Raw genomic sequence first — 21568 nt, 5'->3', positions numbered from 1 at the left:
CAAAAACATATTGGTATTAAACTTAAAAAATACTTAAAAAATAAAAAAGTGTGTAATTAACTCAAAATTTCTTGATCGCTTTCATTCTTAACTTATGGTTTCCTGTAAGTTTAAAATAACTTTTTGAATTATTGTTGATAAGGGGTGCAAGAACATATTTGAGATCTAAAGGGATGCACTGAAGGTTATGAACCACTGTTCTAGACAATGTTGTGAAGCAGTGGGAAGAGAAAAGGAACAGGACAGTTAGAGAAGCTGCCTCACAGCTCTTGGCACTTGTGCTTGATTCCAGGCTGGGACAACTTCTGTGTGGAGTGCTGGGTGTTCTTCCTCTGTCTGTGTTATGTTTCCTTCCAGAGAGATACAGTATAGGCTAGGTGTATCTTAATGGTCAAGATATTATTCACACTGCCAGAAGGAAGAGGCTTTCTGATAACAGGTGGATAGATGGCAAAATGTCATAAACCTTGTCTTGGGAAATGAGCAATTGAAAATTGAATCATGCGAGTTCAGTCAGCAATTTGACACTGCCATTAGGAGTGTAAGGTCCTTTGTATTGAAGGGATTTCAAACCATTTAAATACATCCCTGGAAAAATAATATTACTACTCAGTTAAAAAAAACAACTAACGTTAATCAGTGAAACCAGGTGCAGAGTCAGTAAGTGATAGTGAAATGCAAACAGCTCTGTATTTTTTAGAAGGGTGTTGCATGAAATTAATAACAGTTCAAGCAGTGTGAAGCACATGTCCTGGCACAGCTCCCAGAAGGTTCAGAGGAAATGACTACTGCCTTGCCTGATGCTGAGAGATGTTTCTAGAAGCTGTAACAAGCTTCTCTTCCACAAACACCTGGATTTAACCTCAAAACTGAACTGTCATAGCCACCATTGTTACAGTACTGAATCTGAAGCTCACCTACAGTACATCACAAACTGATGTTCAATATTTTGAATGGAGCAAAAGCTCAAAAATAATTTCTTGATGTGACCTTTTAAATCTTGCTGTTCCATATGTATTTGAAATTATATATGTATGTATAAATTATGAAAAAGCCTGCTATTCCTTTCATATTTCTGCCTTAAAACAATAGGAATCTTCTGTGACTTTTTAGCTGTTGATAATAAATCACATTCCTTCACCCATCCATCTTTAGGGTCACAGCAATAATAAATCATATACTGTATAAGGACTAATCTGTAATGCTCTCCTGAATACATCAGTAACGTTAATCAGCTATTCACTCATTCTGATTAATGGCATGAAGAAGCACTTAGGTGTGATATTTATTTCCATATTGCTACTTTCATTTTAAGGTAAATATCAAAACTCCCCCCTACCTTAAAGTGTCCTGGTGGACACAGAGTTATATGCTCTGCCTGTGGAAAAGTGTTCCTCAAACTGTATAGAGAGCAGCAATGTTGAAAGAAAAGAAAAGTTTTTCCCTTGCTTGACTGTCTTTGATTCAAGCTCTCCTTCATCATCTAGACTCCTGCTTATCAACTGTGCCAAAAACCAGGTGTTTTGTCAAAGATCAGTCTGGCTTCAGGGCACAATCAGGTGCACTGCCAGCAGAAACAGGGACACCAGCTGACAGTCGGAGAGACAGGAAGGCCTAAAGACTTTGATAGACAGTTGAAAGTATACTCTTTCTAGGATCCTTTACTGTAATGAGTTCATTGAAGCAGCACAGTGACGATTTTTGTAGTCTGACATAAGTTAGAGAAAACGTATTAATTTCCTCCTACTGTGCACTCCCTGGAGCTTGGTGATAAGGCTTTTTTTCCCCAAAAGCTCAATTTAATTAATTCACATGGCTCTCAGACAATAAGATAGGCAGCAAGAAAAAAAGTCTAAAAAGGTGGAAACAGATGATGTGAACAACTTGTTCTGAATTGGTTAACTCTATGATTAAGGTGTCTGCTTGTATAAAGAAGGAGTTTTAAGAGGCGAGCTTCTTACAGGAAAAATGGCTTCTCCACCAAGAAAACTCTTTCCCAAGTGGCAGCACATTATTGGAAGAGGGCTACCAGAGTGGGGGGTGGGAACAGTATCTCAGGACTCGCTTAGCAGAACCGTTACTCCCACACACCCACAGCCTTGCAGTGTCATCAATATGTAACACACTGTTCCTCCAATCAGCACTCTCCTCTCAGGCACAAGGTCAAAATGTGCATGGGTAGTACGGAAGTGAAAAGCCAATACAGATATAAAAAAAACTGTGTATATATAATGAAAACAACAAACGTTCAAAAATATTGAAGATAGTGTAAAACTAAACTGTACAGTTCCATAAAGGGTCCAATGAAGACAAAGAATCACAAATATATAGTTCAGCGCCATTTGTATGCTATTGTTGATAAATATAACTATAATATAAAGATATCCACATTATATAAATATACACTATTTTACCAGTGATGAGAGACTGAAGTAACTCTTATGACTTACAGATCAACATGTAGCATTCAAGATGTGAGAAGATTATACGAGCACAAATACAATGTGTGCCCACTGAAAGACTCCTGACAGAGAAACCACAGAGTCTGAGGGGCCTCATGACTATGTCTCTGTTACACAGGGAAAAAAAAAGAGCTAAAAGCGCTGTGAACATTCCTTCAAAACAACAGGACCTTATTAGGCTCTACACACTTGTGCACATATAAACTAGCCCAGATTTACAAGCTCTTCTCCTTAGGCTTTGGGTGTCTTAGCTATATTCTACATATATTCTATAGTCAGTATCATAGAAAAAGTCAGAGAAGATACCCCAATCAAGGCTAGGTGTCCCTCTAGAATGCGATATGTGTGGTTTTGTTGTTATGATAAGCAGTTTGAGTTCATCGTATTAAATGCTGGGTTTGTATGCCACCAAGTTTGGTGTGATAAAATCTGTTTAAATCATTACTATCTCAACAACATGAAAAGAATGTTGACACACAAAGGGAAAAAAAATCAATAATAGTCCCTGTGGTCCTGGAGAATCGCATTGCCTTTGTGGTTTTCATTCAAACAGAGATGTGTAAGCCTTTAATAACGTAAGTGAATTACTTCTTTTTTTTTCAAAAGCTAGAGACTGTAAGTTACTTATGATATGCAGCAGTTAAAAGGTAACCTGCAACATGTTAACAAAGTGAAATCAATGTTTTTTAATTAATCCTAATACCAGGTCAATGAAGTGATCAGTTTTTGAATGGTGAGCTGAGCTCAAATCCAGGGGCTCTTTAGGATCAGGAACTCCTGCTATAGGACAGACATGTTCAACCCTGCTCCTGGAGAGCACGTTTGCTAGGTTATTCAATCCCCAATTTCAAATGGCCTAAACAAATTTACCTGTGACCAGCTGCAGATGAGCATTAAACAATCTACATATTATTTGAAAAAAAAGTTTTCAGCATTTTTCTTGTTCATTGCTTTCCTTGTTTACCCACAACTGTCAGATGTTTCCAATCTTTAAAAATAAGTGGTTGAGGATGAAGTATAAAATTTACTAGACTGAATCTGAAGTGACAATGAAGAATTAATTTGGTGCTCCTTAAAGTCTTATTTTTATAGCAATGTACAGCAGAGTTGCCCCACCAACTCCGTGACAAGTACAATGATTTTTACTGAATTCTTTGTATTAGGGTCGACTGATGCTTATCCTTCTTGCTTGCCCTATGAGTAATTGTTTCTAGTGTTAAGGATTTGGCAGCATGTCAAACCTTTAACTCAAAGAAAGCCTCAGCTGCTTGTTCTCACAGCTGTCATACTCATTATTTCCTTTTCATTTCTGAGCGTTTCACCTAATGCTAGATAAAACAGACTGCCTGTGATTCAGAATACTGAAATTGCCTTGTCCTTGATATAATCATCACTTCAATTTGACATGACAATTACAGTTAATAAAGCCATCGATAATTCACTGCACATCAAGCTGGAATTGCTATGTGATTTTAATGAAAACATCAGGGCTGGCTCCTGAGTAACACAGTTCTAAACAATTGTGTTTGAAATGTAACATGACAGATTTCCATATTAAATGCCGCAAGCACTTAATTAAATGATTGAAGGTAATATCTCAGGGAATCCAGAACTGTTCAAGTGAACTGCAGGCTCACTACAAGCTTAGTTTCATTCTTGCCCAATCCCTTTGTAAGAAGCTTGGAAGTGTCAGAATCACAGAGAAGGAAAATGGCCTCAACTTGACGATAACTGCATGTGTTGCCCTTTCATCAGTTTGTATTGTTATAAGATAAAGTTAACCTTTTATTCAGTAAGGACGTCAGAATGTTTCACCGCCTACTGTATTAGCCTGATGAATGTTTAACTTCAAGCTAGCTGAGGATGAAATTTATATATATATATAAAACAAATGTTTAGGTTTGTGTTATCACAACTGATAACAATGGTAAACAGTAAAAAGCTTAGTTCCAAAGAGACCAAAATTAGCTTAACAAACAGAATTACTGAAAGATAATTATCAACTGTCTAAAGCCTTCAAAAACTATCTATTTTCTAACAGCTTCTCTCATCTTTTCTAAACATTAAGAAAATATTTTAAAAGTACTGTATATTGTTTAGAAAACATGTTGAAAAGTCTGTATGATGAAGGTTTTGCTGGAGCCATGGTATAGATAAAAGTGTGACTGAAATATATATAATTGTGGATTAAACCTTCATCTGGACCATAGACTGAGCCATATCCCTAACCCCGTTGTTTATTCTACCTATAATACTTCATAAATGTATTACCTTCGGGCTTCTAATTCATTTACATTGCATCCATTGAAACTTAACTTTGCAATCCCTAAATAACTTTTTTAATACAGTATAACGACAATTCCATCAACCTTATTTTATATAGATGCTAAGTGAGAAGAAGTACAGACTTCTCCTTATTAATATTTACCCACCAACAAAATAAAAGAATGTAGGTATAAATACTTTACAGTTCAGTTATAGTTTTATTCTTTGGAAACACATACATCATGATGGAGCAGTTTGGAGTAGTGGTTAAAGGGCTATAGAAAAGCCCTGGGCTATAGAAAAGAGGTGTTTTAGAGACTTAATGCTACGATGGAGGTGGAATTGTACCATGCTATTGATGTACAGTACACTTGAACAATGTAATTTGTTTGAATGGCTGCAGTAAATACCCTGTTGTTTCAATGAGTACTTACTGGCTTACCATTGTAAATTTGAATTTGTTAACAATTGACTTAACTGGATAAAGGAGGGATTGAAATTAAAAGCTGTATTTGCACGGCTTGGCATTGTTTTTTATTGACTTAATTCTTGCTTTCTATTAAATCTTCGCAAGAAAACTGAGAAAGAACTAGTTGAATACAAATGGGTTTACTTTCATATAGTAACCTTCAAAAGGACCATTACTCCATGCTTACTCCATTGCATCTTGCTTATATAAAAATAATGTATATGGATTTCAAAAAAGGTTGTGGCATAATTTTCATTGAATTGATGAATCATAACTGATGATGATTCACTTACAAAAGTCAGACTTTGACTGCGACTTCAGCATAAGCACTAAATATCTTCATCAATTAAATTTGATTGGACACAAGAGATGAGATGATTTAACCCGCCGAATGTCAAGCTTTATGAAATTCAATGAAGAGGGAACACTGGAACTAATATGCCCCATTTATCAAGGGAACAACACTTTCATTCCCTTGGTAAGTGGAAACCCCTTGTTGTATTATGTAATGGTAGCAAAGAGGCACAGTGGTTAGAGTTGGTGCCTCTCAGTACTGGGGTCCTGAGTTCAATTCCTGGGTTGGTACCTGCATGGAGTTTGTATGTTCTCCTTGGGTTCATGTGGGTTTCCTCCCAGTGCTCTGGTTTCTTCCCAGAGTCTAAAGACATGCTGGTAGGTTGATTGGCTTCTGAGAAAATGTGCCCTGGAGTGAGTGTGTGCTTCTTTTTGTCTATGCCGTTAATACTGTCAACTTGCCCAAGGTGTGTACTGCTTTCTGCCTGTTGTTTGCTGGGATAGGTTCCGCTCCCATGTGACACTATATTAGATGGAGCATTTGGAAAAAGGATAGATGGATGTATTGTATACATCAACTAATTGGGAAGGTCCAAGTATGGTGGTCTAGGCAGTAGTGTCTTCAGAACTGCTCTTGGTAACCAGATTTTGCAAACACTATATCAATCAAGCAGCAGAACTTCCTGTCCTTCCCACAGGAACATTTCAGGCTCATGTCAGGCTCAATCTGACATGAGAACACTCCCACAGGATGACACGTCCTCATGGAATTTGCCTGACTACTCACATGATGTTGGAACTATTGAACATTTGTGGGATCAATAAGCCTGGAAGCCTAGCATCTGGGGCTCTAAAACCAGTGAACAGATAAGATCACTTTATTAGCCATATACAATTTCTTGCATGAGGAATTCATCTTTTCGCATACCTCTCCATGGGACAGAGACACACAAACAGGGAAAGAGGCTTGGGGTCAGAGCACAGGGTCAGCTATTGTACAGTGCCCCTGGATCAGTTGGGGTTTAGGGCCTTGCTCAGGGGCTCAACGGAGTAGGATTCCTCTACCAGCCATGGGATTTGAACCGGCAACCTTCCAGCCACAGGCGCAGATCCTTAGCCACAGTGCCATCACTCCGCAAGCTCCCAGGCTACATGAGACGAATGGGACAAATTATTTGCTTGTTCCGTTTCTATGCTATGTTTTACCTTTTGTTGCTGATAAAGTTGTAAAGAATAATTATTTTAATACTTAAAAAAGTCACAAATGAGCCCTTTTTGAAAAGGGCCTTTTGAAAACACATTTTAAAGCAGCTCAATTGATTTTTGAACACTCTAACATTTGTCTCCCTAAACAACTTACCAGTCTATAAAAATAATGTTTTAGTTTTAGATTAACAGATATTCCACACAGGACTCAGATATAACATGTTCTGGGAAACTGTACAGTATTTTGAAAGTGCCCAGTTTGAAAACTGTACAGTATTCCTTCATGTTAACAGCATCAAACTTTAATATGCACATTTTAAACTCTTCTCAACTCTCTTGCTTCAAACTTGACTAATAGGTGTGGGGGAGGGGTGTAGTTGTCATAGCAACACTGGCACTTCCTCTGTAAGAGGAATATCTCCTACTAGCAATTTTCAATAAGGCAAAACCGCCAACTTATCATTAAGGGGAAACAAAGGAGATAAAAACAGTCTGCAACTACAGCAATAAGATATAGTCCATTCAGTGTATTTTTGATAATGAATGAATATGATTAAATATGTCTTTGTTTTGGGTGGCACTGGTTAGCGGTGCTACCTCGAAGTGCTGTGGCCCTGGGTCAATTCCAGTTAAAATAGGGGTGCTATTTGTGTGGAGCTCATATGCTCTCCCTGTGTCCTCCAGGTGCTCTGGTTTCCTCTCACACTCCAAAGATGTACTAGTTGGTCTTTTGGCTTTTGGGAAAATTGGCCTCAGTGTGAGTGTGTGCTCCAGCTCCCCCACGACACTGATTTGGCTAAAGCGGTTGGAAAATAGATGAATGGATGGATGTCTAAGTCTTCAGGGTCATTTACCACTAATTTATCAGGTTCCAAGAACATTTATAGTTGCAGTAAACCCAGTGTGCTTACTTGAAGCACACTCGAAATTCCTGAAAAATATTAATTTGTTGTATCTGTAGGAAACTGTATTTGAAAGCTTCTAAAAATGGAAACTTGTCATCTTTCTTTTCTCATCTCATTAAGTTTATTTAGTAATGTGAACAAGCTGGATGTGGAGTTCTCTGTCAATAAGCACTTTTTAATGTCTCCCTGCTGGCCTATAGTCAGTGTCTGGAAAGCTTAAAACGAGACTGGTAATGAACTGGTGGCAGTCATGCTCATCTCTCAGATCGTGCTTGTTAAGACCATATAAATGCAATTAAAAATGTTTTTCTCACGATTCTGTGGGCATAGTCAAACTAGGTTACTTTTAAATGAACCTGGTTTAGTAAGAGACTACGTATTGGTATGCTAGCAGTTTATTTTTAGCTGTATTGATTTTATTTTGGAAGTGGACTGGAGGTCATTTTCTTAGTTTACTTCCTTGTTTTTGTGGAATTGTCTCTCTTATGTTCCCATTGCAATAATCAAGCGAACAAGGTTTCTTTTAGCTCTGACATATATATTATTAGTGAAATTGTTAAAATAGTTTCCCTAAGCAAGCTATTCGATCTGAAATGCATTAGGTGCATTTACTAAGATCCTCTATTGTTCACAGATTCTCATAAATAATTTTTGTTTCAGGCTCTGTATAGCAAACAATTTAGTGCTTTATGTGTTTTCTGAATATTGCTGTCAGACCATATTCTTTAAAAATGCTCTTCCATCTTTATTCCAATCCAACTACAGTATATCCACTTGATAAAGTGGATAATTGTAATTTTGATAGACATTTCCTAAAATAACAGGATTTTTGGTGAAGTTTTCAAAATGTATTTCGGGTTTGCAAATAAACAGTATTTGGTTCAGATTTAAATCGATATAGTTTGTTTCTCTGGCTGTTTAATCTGCAGTTATTTATGATCATCTTGTTTCACTTTCACATCTAGAGCAATAAGAAGCTGTAAAGAAATGCATATTAACAGCAGACATAATATGCTGTTAGGAATTGGTAAAATATGGTACACTGTGCTACACTGAGAAAAAGCTACAGTATGATGATTTATAATAGTAATTATAAATGCAACATATACTGGTAAACAGGTATCAGGAATTAAAATATTACATAGGTAACATTTTTATTACCATTTTAAAAATTACCATTGTAAAATATAGTGACATAAGTAACGGCACATTTTTACTCTGCATAAATCACAGACTTTACTGCATTACTGTCTTAATCCACTCAAGTTTTGTGTGTATTGAAACTACGTCTTTACCAAGGTGTGTACAGTTGGTGTGTACCGTGGCTGGGAGCTTAGCCTCACCTGTAAAGTTAACAGGCTTTGCATGTGGATAAAAGGTACAGATTAATGGTTTTTGTTCTGTTGTTATCTCCTCATTGAAAAATAACAATTGTGAATGTGCAAAGGAGCATTTAGCTTGAGGGGTCCCTCTTTAAGAGCTGAATCTCAAAGATATTTAGAGGGGGAAGAGGAAGGTTAATTATAGCCTAGAATAAGGCCTCTGACAGGGACAGGCTATGGAACACACAGCCTACAGCTGGATCCTGGATTCACAAATTGTTAAATAACACTACACCACTTCAAAGGGAGATGCTGTTCATCTCTGATGGACAGAAATGAATCCTGCACTCACTCTTCCCAGCTGCTGATCTGTCTCAACCCTGGTTTGACAGGGTTTTCTGTTCCTTAAAGAAGAGCAGTGTTATTTTCAAGTTGGGGATGTGTTGCACATTCAGCAGGAGCTAAGACTTTTGAACTTCTTCAGCAACAAAAGACATTAACCCTGCAAACAAGTGCTGCTTGCCTTCAGTAAACCTAGCTTTGCTTTGGAGTGGCTCTGTATTGCTTTCATCTCCTTTGTCTGCTTAAACAATTTTAATTTTTCTAATGTGCATGCTGTCCAAAAAAGGGTAATTGAACAAGAACAATATTGCTTTAAATCCTTATATATAAGGAAATATCTTCATTTACAGTAAAAAATCTAGGTATGAGGTCTCCATTATGCTAATATTTACAGTGTTCCCATGATTGTCAAAGAACAACATAAGGCTGTGATGAAATGAAATCTGACATTAACGTCACTTGGAATTAAACCAAACATTTAAAGGCAGTAGTAACAAACTGCTTGTAGAAATCTAATTTGTTAAAGCACAAGATACGGTTAGGTAAAAATATCAGACTGAAACATAGAATGGTCTTTACTAAACCAATTTTGTTTCTAATTAAAGCAACAAGATGACTGAAAGTGAGGCAGGAAACTGAACATTTTAACACAAATTGTGTTAGAGTGCACATTTAACACCCTTCATAAGTAGGCTCTGCACAGTTCTGTCTACAATTCTCCAACCTTAAACTGCTGTCCTAAAAAGATTTTAAACATGGAGGGAAAAAATAATGTCAGAACTCACAGGTCATGCAGGTTTGACTCAAATTCTTTTTTAGCTTGAAACAAAGATAACTACAGGACAAGCTCACAGAGATGTTTACAATCCTGGTAGGGACTGAGAAAGTCAGCCCCAATGTTTGCAGTAAGACTCCATGCCGAAGCCAGGGACATAGAACACAAATATAGATAAAATACAATTAAACTGGAGCCTGAAGGAATAGGAGGTACTGCTTTACATTAAGGACTGTGGGTATTGGCAGCTGTCGACCAAACTGCACTATGGTAACCAACTCACTGGGACCCTTGAGGAGAAGGCATGATCAAGGTTTGGGGTTAGTCAGAGACTAGACAGCAGACAAACAGGGCAAAATGAACGTTTTATTAGACTGACCTTTAGCATTCCAGTAATCTTTCATAGGCTTTTCCATGTCAATTTCAGTGCTGAATAAGGACAGATGAAAAATGAAACATAAAAATGCATAAACAAATTCCCCTGATAAGGAAGAATTTCAATGGCTACTAAAGGTAATTGACTCAGTATGTTCTGTGCTAGTTCACTTTTATATGAGATTAACATGCTTTATTCTTTTCAATTACATGTTTCTCCTGGATGCACTGAGCATGAGGCAGAACTATACCCTGGATAGTACTAATATATTTCTACCCAACTGCACTTTTTTAGCTAAACAAGAGAAGAGAGAGCAGTCACAAACATTCTGCTGTCAGGCTGAAGGAACTGAACCACTTTAGTTTTGAAAAGCAAAGAAAATATGGGGGCCTGATACAAATATTTGAAAAACCGCAAAGGCACTAACAGAGTTGGCCCAGCAGATTTCTTCAGAATGAACAGAGGAATGTGAACCAGAGGAAAGAAGGGGAAACTGCAAAGAAGTGCATTTAAAACTAAGAAAAGGAGGGAGTTCTTTACCTCGCGAGAAGTGGGTGTATGAAACAAGCTACCCAGCCACGTTATTGAAACTGATACCCTGGTCTCTTTCAAGAAACGGCTCAATAAGGTCTTCAGAACAATTAGGTTAATTACCCAATACCAAATCAGCTAAATGTGTTGAATGGCCTTTCGTTTGTAACCTTTCTTTTGTTCTTCTGAATTTATTATACAATATACAAGTGCAGCAGCAATGGGCTTAGCTCTAGTTACAATTTCAGACATTTTTAAACATTAAAATAAACCTTACTATCAGGACCAAACCTGAATTTTGTAGGGATTATTACAATTTTGGTTTCCTGATTTAGTACTAGCATAAAAACATGCTAGAACAAATGTCAAATGAGAAGACACCCTTTCTATTTGGTTGCTAAGAGACTTTCAATTTAAAGTCCTCAGCATGAGTGTCTACTGTTAGGAGGACGTGCCCTTGTTGTATTTCACTTTATTTTTAATTACTGTACGTTTTTCTAAGAGACACTTTATGATTAATTTTGTTTATCTTATTCTCCTTCCACACTTAAAAGCAACAAATACAGTACTAGTTGAGATTTTGACAAATTATTCAAGTCTGGCACCATCAGGCTCTTAATATGAGATAATTTGCCCCTTGGACTCTTCGAAAGTAGTTAAATGAAAATGTTTCACTTTTTCTCAGGTGCTGGAGCCTCCCCTTTAATTGATCTCTGTGGTCGCTATACGTGTTCAGACAGACGTGGTCAAAGGCCCCTTTTTTTAAACAGCTTTGACAAAAACAAATTAAGCTTTGCACAGTCCCCTGTCACTCCCCATGTGCTTCTAAACACCATCCATCCATTTTCTAACTGCTCCTTCTATTTCGGGGTTGCAGGGGAGCTACAGCTTATCCAAGAAGGCAACAAGTGCAAGACTGTGTAGACCCTGGACAGGACACGAGTCCACTGCAGGGCACACACAGACACTTACACCAGGACCAATTTTCCCAGAAGCCAATTAATCTACTAGTATGTCTTTGGATCATGGGCAAAACTGAATCACGTGGAGGAAACCCACACAAACATTCGGAGAACATACAAACTCCATGCAGATAGCACCCCAGGTTCAGAATCAAATCCAGGGCCCCAGTGCTATGAGGCAGGAATGCTAACCACTCCACACTAAAAATGCAAAACTGACCTTGAATGAACTCACCAGGGTACATGATCAAGTTTTTTTTTTTTCTTTTTCCATTTTGCTTCTCTTATGCCCAGCTTCCTATGGTTTGTTATATACTGTAGATTACTGTAATTCTGTTTTGCACTGATACCATTTCATTGTTGTACACTATACCAAAAAAAAACGTTTAGAAGACTGAACGTAGAGGTTAACAAGCCCTGCATGTTGTATACAATGTTTTTGAATAGACAATAAGGCTAATCTTTATCAATTAATCAACTGATTAAGCCAATTTTATCATTCAGAGCTTGGGTGGAACTAAAATCAGAAGGCACTGTGGCTCCCAAGACCTAAGCTGCAGATGTACATGTACTGTTCATAATCTTGTTAAAGCGCTTCTGCAGGATTGGGTATAATTGTTTTCATTTTCCTAAGCAACTGTTTCAGGAAGTGTAGCTTCTGAATGACTCCTCAAAACTGATCGGGATAGAGATTGAAGAGGGAAGTAATTTATGTTTCATGCCTCTCCTTGCTCTCATTTACTTCATTGTAGTTTTATGTGACTGCTTTCTAAACATTGCACAGTGATAGCACAGTTGGTAGAGCAGTACGTCTGCCAGGCATTGCGGCAGCTTTGAAAAAGTTAAATTCATGTTTCACTTTTAGAAAAGTGAATCAATATGGTAATTGAGCCATCAACTGAAGACAGGTATGTTAACAAAACCCTTTTAAAATTGCAGCTTTCCTGTAAGAATAGGCTTTGCTAGATGCAGATGGGAAGATGGATGGCAATTAATTGCACTCCCCCATCTGCCAGAATGACAGTGTCATTGCTGGAGAGAACACAATCTGTATATTAGTGCTCAGTCATGCAGTACATCAGCCAAAAGCAAACCGTTTCACAGGCACTAGTTCCCTGACTCAGCTTTCAGTACTGACAGTGCAAATTTATTACAATCATTCAAGAAGAACAACCTTTAAGCAAAGTATACCTAAAACAAAATTCTCAAAAGCATCTTTTTAAATAACTATACAAACACCATTACATATATATTTGTTGTTCACCAAAATGAAAAGTTGGAGAGTTCAGACATCTCAAAATATCTATTTGAATGACCCAAGTTCTAGTGAAAACTCACACTATAACAAATGAGGCAGTTAAAAGGAAAACAAAAAATATTTTTAATTGTACATCCAGATCCCGACTAGAACTTGTGGCCTACATCATACAGTTAACTGTTTAGAGACAAATGCCAAGACAACCTGATAAATCTTATTTCTGGCAGCAAGATGGCATAGTTGTTTTTTTCAGTTTTGCAATGATGTCTGTGCTTTGCTTCACTTTATTCTGTTGTTACTACAGTACAGTAAGTGTTAATCAGGGGAAATCAACAGAAGAACGTAAGAATACAAGCTGCAGTTTTGTGGAGGAGTCCCAGATGCACAGTGATCATACTTTTCAGGTCAGTGATTCTGCAGTCAACTCTAATCTAATCGTTCCAATCTAGTCTGACTACAGTCATGTGAATTCAGCTAAATAAAGATCATGGACCTTTTCCTCAAACGGCTCATTGCTGTGTATGCAACAACAACAAACAATTTACACATCGTGATTATTTATTTAGTGGACGCCTGACCTTTAGAAACCCGTTTAATTTATGTCCTAGCTTTATTATTTCACATAAGCAATTCTTAGAGTACTGCTGATGAAAAATAATAGAAACAGCCCGAAACCATGCCTTCTAATTCAGCTATACTGGCTCATAGAACAGCTACTGCACCATTGCACCGACAAAGCAATGCGTCGTAATTACTAATTACTAGTCACCGGATAATCTTGTAAATGAACTTTTAGTAATGTAACTACTGAATATATATCATTTGTATATAACTTATTCTTACTCCTATTATTATTTTTTTGCAGGGGATCAATTCATAATTTTACTAAAGCAGACGAATAGTACTGTGTTATGCGTCAGTGTACTGGATGAAAACTCAAAGCTTTTCTACAAAGTGCAGCAAGACCAGTGGGAAAGTTCTGACGACAGAAAAGACTATCTTGAAAGTGACGATTTCGTTTTGTATGTTTCATTTAGTTCTTGATTGGCATTCGTACGTCTTCGATGTAAAGTATTGCGCATCGTGGGAAAATGCAGTACGTAAGTTTGTGTATATAATTTCAGTGGAGCCAGCTGGCACAAGAGGTTAGAATTGTTTTCGCGAGCCTGCTTGTGAATGGTCTGAACGATTATCAACTTTGAAAGGACAAGAAATATTTCCGACGAACATGTCAGACTTTTTAGAGTTTTGCATTACACAAAGGTGCACTTTTTTAAGAGAATCGTTGAGTCTGTTGCTCGGGGCAGCCTGGTTTGAACAAAAACCCTCGACTGAAAGAGCACCCACACACGGCTTAATGAATCCAAAAACCATTAACATCATCAACCCCTGGATACGCATCCTTGAAGTGAATTCAGTATTAAACATGCATACAGGCACTGCGTTCTAATAGAGCAGTTAAGGACATTTACTTCCTTTAACCCCCAACCAAAAAAAGAAACCCCAAACAATATTTCTAAAGAAAGTGACAAGTGCAGAATAATAAAAAAAAACATTACCTTGTGCGTCAATTCCTCATCATAAGTCAGAGATGGAATCTGACTCCCGTCGGTGTCCGTGTCCATCGCGGAGGATCCATAGGCACTGTCAGTGTGTACCATCTCACCGTTGGGAGCAGCCTGGAATTCTAAAATCGGCTCCATCACACCTTCCCTTCTTTCTTTACGACAGGGCCAAGACCAGCCCCCTTATTGCAGCGCAGACAATGAAGCACCGACAGCTGTTCCTTTCGTTGCCTCTCCCCTCTCTCTTTCTCTCTTCCTCACTCCGGGGATTATCACGTTTGCAGAAGTAGGGAAATATTAGCCACAGCCAGCTTCAGCGAAGAGGCCGGATGTTTTATGAAGAAGAGAAAGGTGCTCTAGGAACACGAGATACATCAGATTGCGCTCAGGTTTTAACCAGCGACTGGAGCGCGTTCATTTTCAGCACTGTGGAGAGCTCCTGTGCTCGGATCGCAGCGCGTGAGTTCTACTCAGGAAAGGGGGAGGGGGTTCTTGAGCTTAATTTTTCAATTCATGCGGCTATTTTCAATATTTAGCTTCGTTTTTGTGAGTTTAATCATTGTTCAATTTAGTAAATATACAACTCGTCAATAACGTGCAAATTAATTATAATAATGCTATATACGTATACTACTTATTATTTATCATAAGCGTCGTTTCAGACTTGGTTTAAATCTATCTTCGGAAAAGTCAAAGAAGAAAGATAGGGTTTAGAGAGAAAGATAGAGGACAGACTAAAATTGCTTGGTCAATAATACAAAGATTAATTAACATTCATTCATTCATCACACATTACCTTGACACAATACCGAACTTCAAAATCATAATAGGTTTTTGAAGTCAATGTTTTTAAAATAGCACTGTGAAAAAGTGAAACGACAGACACAGAAACGTCGGTTATTACATTTAAATAAAAAGTCCTGGGAGGAAAAAAAAAAATTTGATTGTATTACTTTCAAAGTAACAATTTTTCGCTATCAAAACATCAACTGAAATTGTCCAGTCGGTATAGTAAATACACGCACAGCTGACGTCAGAAACCGAGAAAAAAGATGATGTACTATTTCTCTTTACTAGCGGCCTAAGGTGGTTTTAATTTAATCTAAATGTTTCAGGCAGAAGTGTGAATTATTTTTACATACTTCTTATCTTAATTAGATACATGAGATATCCAAAGCTTTCATATCATAGCCCTACAGAGGAAGTAAGGTTTTATGAATGAATGCAGGTCTAAAATCATTAAAGCTGTATCTACTGTTTTACAGTTGATGATAATGCCAAACAATAGAAATTATGCTATACAATCCCCACAAACGAATGCTTTACGTATGTCTAACTCCGCCAATATAGGCTATTCCACGGTTAAAATGATAAATTTTGTAAAAGGTATTGCCTCTGCAAATAAAATCATTCCATTGATTTTGTTGAAAGCACAATTTAGAGCATGAATTGTGTGCCATGTGGGCTGTTATTAGGTAACAAAGAATTAGTGGGCAACACTCAAGTGCCTCCCAAACGGTTTGCAAATGGATTGAATCTGTTCTTCATGATTTAAAAGGAGATTAAGATGGTCCTTGAGCGATCCAATTTGTCAAATCATAGCAACCGCATTTGCATTGACTTGTTTCCCTATTGTAACTGCACACAAAATAGAAGGGAAGGTTCATGGCTTTTAAAAGCCCTACCGTACATAAAAGTTTTACATGTAGTAACTTAATACTTTAACCCTGGGGATCCTTAGTAGCGGTTAATAGTCAGCTGTATGGAGAGGCGGTTAAGCTTACATAGTTATGGACCACAAATCCTTAGTCAGGCATAGCTGTTGTAGCCTCTTGGAACACAAGAGCGTTTACAAATGAGAGGAGGCCATTTGGTCTATCAAGCCTGACTGGTCCTTAGCAGCTAATTGACCCAATGATCCTATCCAGCTAATTGCTCCAGCAAAACACCAAGCTGTATAAAAGCTGATGCTTGCATTTACATTTAAAACCAATCATTCTATCTTCACATAGAAAGCAAAATGTGTGGATTTAGTCTGCATGCCTTGCAGTTCTCACATTGTGTTGCATTAAGACTTGCACTCATGACATTCTGAAGTAGCAATTGAAAATATTTCTTATATAACCAACTCCACACTTTCAAAGCAAAAATAAAAAAGAAGTAAATAAAACAATAACGTCATTGATTGGCCTTTATCTTTGTGCACTAAAAGTGGTTCAAGTGATTTCCGGTAGGGAAATTCAAGCAAAGATTCAATCATGAAGACAAAGGTCCTTCCACTACAACTCAAGCTGAATAAAGGATCGGGGTGAAAATATAAACCCTTTTATAAACCCTTAATAACACTTTGAACAAGGTGAAATCGAGCATTAAGAAGTGGAAGACTAGACATTGCCTAGATCAGGCAGTCACTCCAAACCCAGCATCTGGGTAAGAAGGAAACCAAAGGCAACTCTAAAAGAGTAGAAGAGTTCAGTGGCTCAGATGGGAGAAAATGTCCATAGGTCAACAATCTCTGGGTCACTGCACAAAGGAGTGACAAACATGTATGAAAACAATTCTGAGGTCAGACAAGACAAAACTGAAACTTTTTAGTCTAAGTACAGTCTTACATTTGTCACAAACCAAGTAAACCTAGTGTTTACTCAGTAAACACTCTTCCTACTGTCAAGCATAATGATGACAGTATGTTATAGTTCTGCTTCTCATCAGCTGGGACTGGGAAGCTTGTCAAGACGAATGGGAACATGGAGTAAATTACTGGCAAATCTGAGAGGTAAACCTCTGAATCACCCTTTTAAATCTGGAGGAAAATTACCTTTCAGTGGACTCCTATCCAAAGCACAAGGCTAAAGCTGCATTGGAGTGTCTTAAGAATAAGAAAGTGAATGTCTTTGAGTTATCCTGTCAAAGTCCTGACTTAGCATAGAGTCCTATCGAGAATCAAGTGTGGAAAACAACGTGGAGACTTGAAAAGTGCTGTCCATCAGCATTGCCCAAGTAAGTTGAGAAAGCTTAAGCATATCCGTCAAGAAGAATAGGAAGGGACTGCACCAAGCCGATAAGTTAGTAACTGACTAAGAAAGACTGGCAACTGATTGCTACCAAAGATGCTTCCACCAAATAGTGAGATCAAACCCCAAGGGATGGCATAGTGGTCAGTGCTGAGGCCCTGGGCCCAATTCCTAGGGTGCTGTCTGTGTAGAACTTGTATCTTCTCTCTGTGTTCATGAGTTTCCTAATGGTGCTTCCACATAAAAATGTACTGGTAGGTTAATTGGCTTCTGGGAAAACTGTCACTGATGCGAGTGTGTGTTTCTCTATCTGTGTGTGCCTGTGATGGACTGGTGTCCCATCCAGGATGTATCCTGCCTTGTACCCATTGCAGCTCTGTGAAGTTGGCCCCCCTACAGACAGCACAAACGATGAAACCCACCTAATTCCTTAGTGCTTAATTAGTGCTAAGTTTGTGCCGTTGAAAGTAACTTCCCAGCTTCTTTCTTTCCTGAGACATAGCGCCTTCGTTTTGGGGGCGTGACGTCACTCAACCACCCTACAACGCCATAGGGGAACCGGACCGGTCTCATTCGTTAGTGCTGCGTTTGTGCAGTTGAAAGTTACTTCCCAGCTGCTTTCATTCCTGAGATAGAACGTCTTCTTTTTCGGGGGTGACTTTGCCCAGCCACCCTACAATGTAATAGGGGAACCGGACTCGTCTCAATCATTAGTGCTGCGTTTGTATCAGTTTGTTCTGTTGTAAGTAGCGGTTGTGCTGCTTTCGTTCCCGAGATATTGCTCCTTGATTTTGGGGTGATCACAAACGCACCACTAACGAATGAGGTGGGTTTCATTGTGTGTGCTGTCTGTAGGGGGCCAACTTCACAGAGCTACCCATTGCTTGTCTGGATAGGCTCCAGTTCTGGGACACCATAGGAAGGGTCTATATACTTTTGCAAGGTACTGTATGTGGATTCTTGTCAATTTATCACAGTTCAATTAGGGTCACTGAGCCCTTATAAGGACTTTCCATGAATTCCATCTTTGTGCACATCAAAAGGAGTTGTGAAATACCTGAAGCTTATCAAGATTCACATTCCCTCAACTGCTGTTGAATGGTTTTAAATACCATTATTGGTATTTATGTGTGGGTTCTTCTGTGCAGAAATAAAGGTTTTAGCTCAGTAAGATCATGTCATCTTGTACACATCAAAATTAACCTGCCTATCTCTGCAATTCTGTACCACACTCCTAGAACTGGGCATACAACCACTACATTGTTATAAGACTTTTGACTACAAACATTTTAAACAGATAAAAGGTGAAGGCAAAATTGAACATCAACAATAAGAAAGCATGACTGACTTCCTTGTACCTTTTTGAGAACAAATTGCTCATTCTAACAAAGAATCATTTTTTAATGCATAGGGATGAGTTTCTGAACGGTTAGGTCCTTTTTGTAGGATTCAGTGTAATGGCCAGTATAGTTACATCAAAACAGAATCATATGAAATGCTTATTCAACCAGTGCATTCAGTTTTCTGGAAAGGAATACATGAATATGCAATAGTTCACTACTTAACCATGAGAACAGGTGCACTCTTGTGCATTGGATACCAAAGGTAATTAGCATACTCACTGTTCTTTCACTGCCCTCTGCTGGTCATGCATATCAGAGCACCCGCCTTTCTTGCAGCATGTCAACCTTATCTAATGTTAAGATTATTCTCACATCTCAAGAAGGCTCCGCAGCCAAAACATTTTTTCTTTCTTCTTTTTTTCAGCGTGGAATAAACCGGTTACTTGTTCCTTATCTTATGTTAGCCTTCCATTCTCACATTTTCTTTAGGGGTTCCGACTTAAATACAGAACAGGACACACTTGTATGAGTACAATGGTGACAAATTCAGCTTTTCACTATAGAAGGTAACTTACATTTGTATTTCATTAGTCTTGGACATATTCTATGCTCACATTTGAAAATATCAACTTGTGAACACAGTTGACCAAATTTTAAAGACTTGAACAATGATAAAAACACTTCACAGAAGCACACGGGCATGACAGTCAATGCTGCTGTCTCACATCTCTCTGGTTTTGGGCCCCACTATGGCCTAAAGCACTTTCTGTATGTAGTTTGCATGTTCTGTGTTTTTTTTCCTATCTCCATCCATCGATGTTGATTGCCATTTCTAAATTGTCATCCCTGTGAGTGTGCCCTGTAATACACAGGAGTCCTATACACAGTGTAATCCTGTCTTGCAGCCTGTGCTTCTGTATTTGGCTCCATGTGGACTAAGATAACATCTCTGCTATAAGCAGTTTTGGAGATAATTTTTTAAACTCATAAATAAAACAACTTATTCATGAGTAGAAAATAAAAGGTGTGAAAACATTAAAGAATGAATAGAATAGTGTAAAGAAATACAAAGGCTGGAATGGGCTGATCTACACTGATCAGTGGACATTTCAAACATCTTTAAGAGGGTTCTGTGCTGCAATAGTATGCTTATATGTTGAGAGCTCTCAGGCTTATAATCAAGTGATGAACAACTACACTAAGCAAACCATCTGGTCATAATAACATGTAAGTGAAATAATGAATTGTGGTAGAAGTGCCAACTCCACCCCAAAAAAGCTACCTTTTGGTACAAGAACAACTATAGAGGCCCAGTCCACAAAGACTGTGTACAGAGTCACTATCAAGTGCTTGTGCTAGTTTCCTTAGATTTAAGGTTTCAAGATGGAGTCTTTTTTAATTGACTGCAGTTCTACTAGGGTGGCGCAGTGGATATCATTGCTGCCTTGCAGCACTGGAGCCCTGCTTTAGGGTGGATTTCTTCTGGGTGCTCTGGTTTCCTGCCACAGTCCAAAGACATTCTCTTAGGTTAATTGGCTTCAGGGAAAAATTGGCCCCGGTGCAAGTATGGGTGTGTTCTCTGCCATGGACCGACATCCCATCCAGGTTATAGCCTGCCTTGCGTCCATTGCTTGTAAGGATAGGCTCCGGCTCCCCCACAACTATACTGGATAAAGCTGTTAGAAAATGGATGGATTTAGTTCTATTCACACCCCCCAAACACTGAAAAGGCCCATAAATGAGACAAAAATGTAACCATGTACAATCACCAATCACCAAAATTGTAATTAGTTGGTCCACAGAAAGACTGAACTTTAAAGTGCTTTCATCTTATATCTATACTCCCCACATTTCAAAATTCTTGACTAAAACAAATCCGATATTACCTTTGGATCCATTACATTACTCAAAACAAAGGTTTTAAATTAAAGAAATCCGATTTGCCTAAAATTGCACAGATCTGTACATGTAAGTGGGACTTAAAGTACAGAGGAAATTTCACGCTGGTAGGACAGGGGATTTTCAAGTTCCAGTCTGTCTTGTTTACCGGATTGGATGTGTAGTTGCTCCAAAAGTTGAACCTAGCATTCATTAGAATTCATGAATCAATCTTTTCAATTTATAGCAGAAGAGAAGGTATTCACTATATTACAAGTGTGCACATGTGAGATAAATACTGTATAGAAGAGGATAGGTATCTACCAATATCAAAACATAATATTCCATGTGCATATGGCTTAAGAGTGGACTTCTTCTTACATAAAACTCAGCTTACAAAACGGTATACAGAACCAGTCTTAAATAAATCAAGGACCGTCTGTAGTGTGAATTCAACAAATTTGAAGCTTAATTATTTATTTCAGATGGCAGTCATGCAGAGCACAGAAAACAATTAAACATTTTGCAGAAATATCCAAAATTAACCTGAAATATTAACTAAATGACCAAACTTTCCCACTCAGAAAGAACAATGCAGCGG

The 21568-nt window shown here is 38.1% G+C and overlaps 1 protein-coding gene across 2 annotated transcripts in view; it reads right to left on the bottom strand.

Annotated features, from left to right (window-relative positions):
- LOC102695213 (ras-related protein Rab-37) overlaps window positions 1-15182 on the bottom strand; it is a 54950-nt gene extending 39768 nt beyond the window's left edge. Inside the window, exon 1 of one of the 2 annotated variants that reach the window (XM_015356788.2) lies at window positions 14727-15182. In XM_015356788.2, the coding sequence (XP_015212274.1) occupies window positions 14727-14870 (144 nt within the window). In that variant the 5' untranslated portion in view covers window positions 14871-15182. The remainder of the gene's footprint in view (window positions 1-14726) is intronic. The other variant, XM_015356789.2, reaches the window with a different exon arrangement.
- Window positions 15183-21568: the final 6386 nt, after the last annotated feature.

This window comes from Lepisosteus oculatus, chromosome 9 (genome assembly GCF_040954835.1).
Source record: "Lepisosteus oculatus isolate fLepOcu1 chromosome 9, fLepOcu1.hap2, whole genome shotgun sequence".
Lineage (NCBI taxonomy): Eukaryota > Metazoa > Chordata > Actinopteri > Semionotiformes > Lepisosteidae > Lepisosteus > Lepisosteus oculatus.
This window is presented reverse-complemented; position numbering and strand designations above follow the sequence as displayed.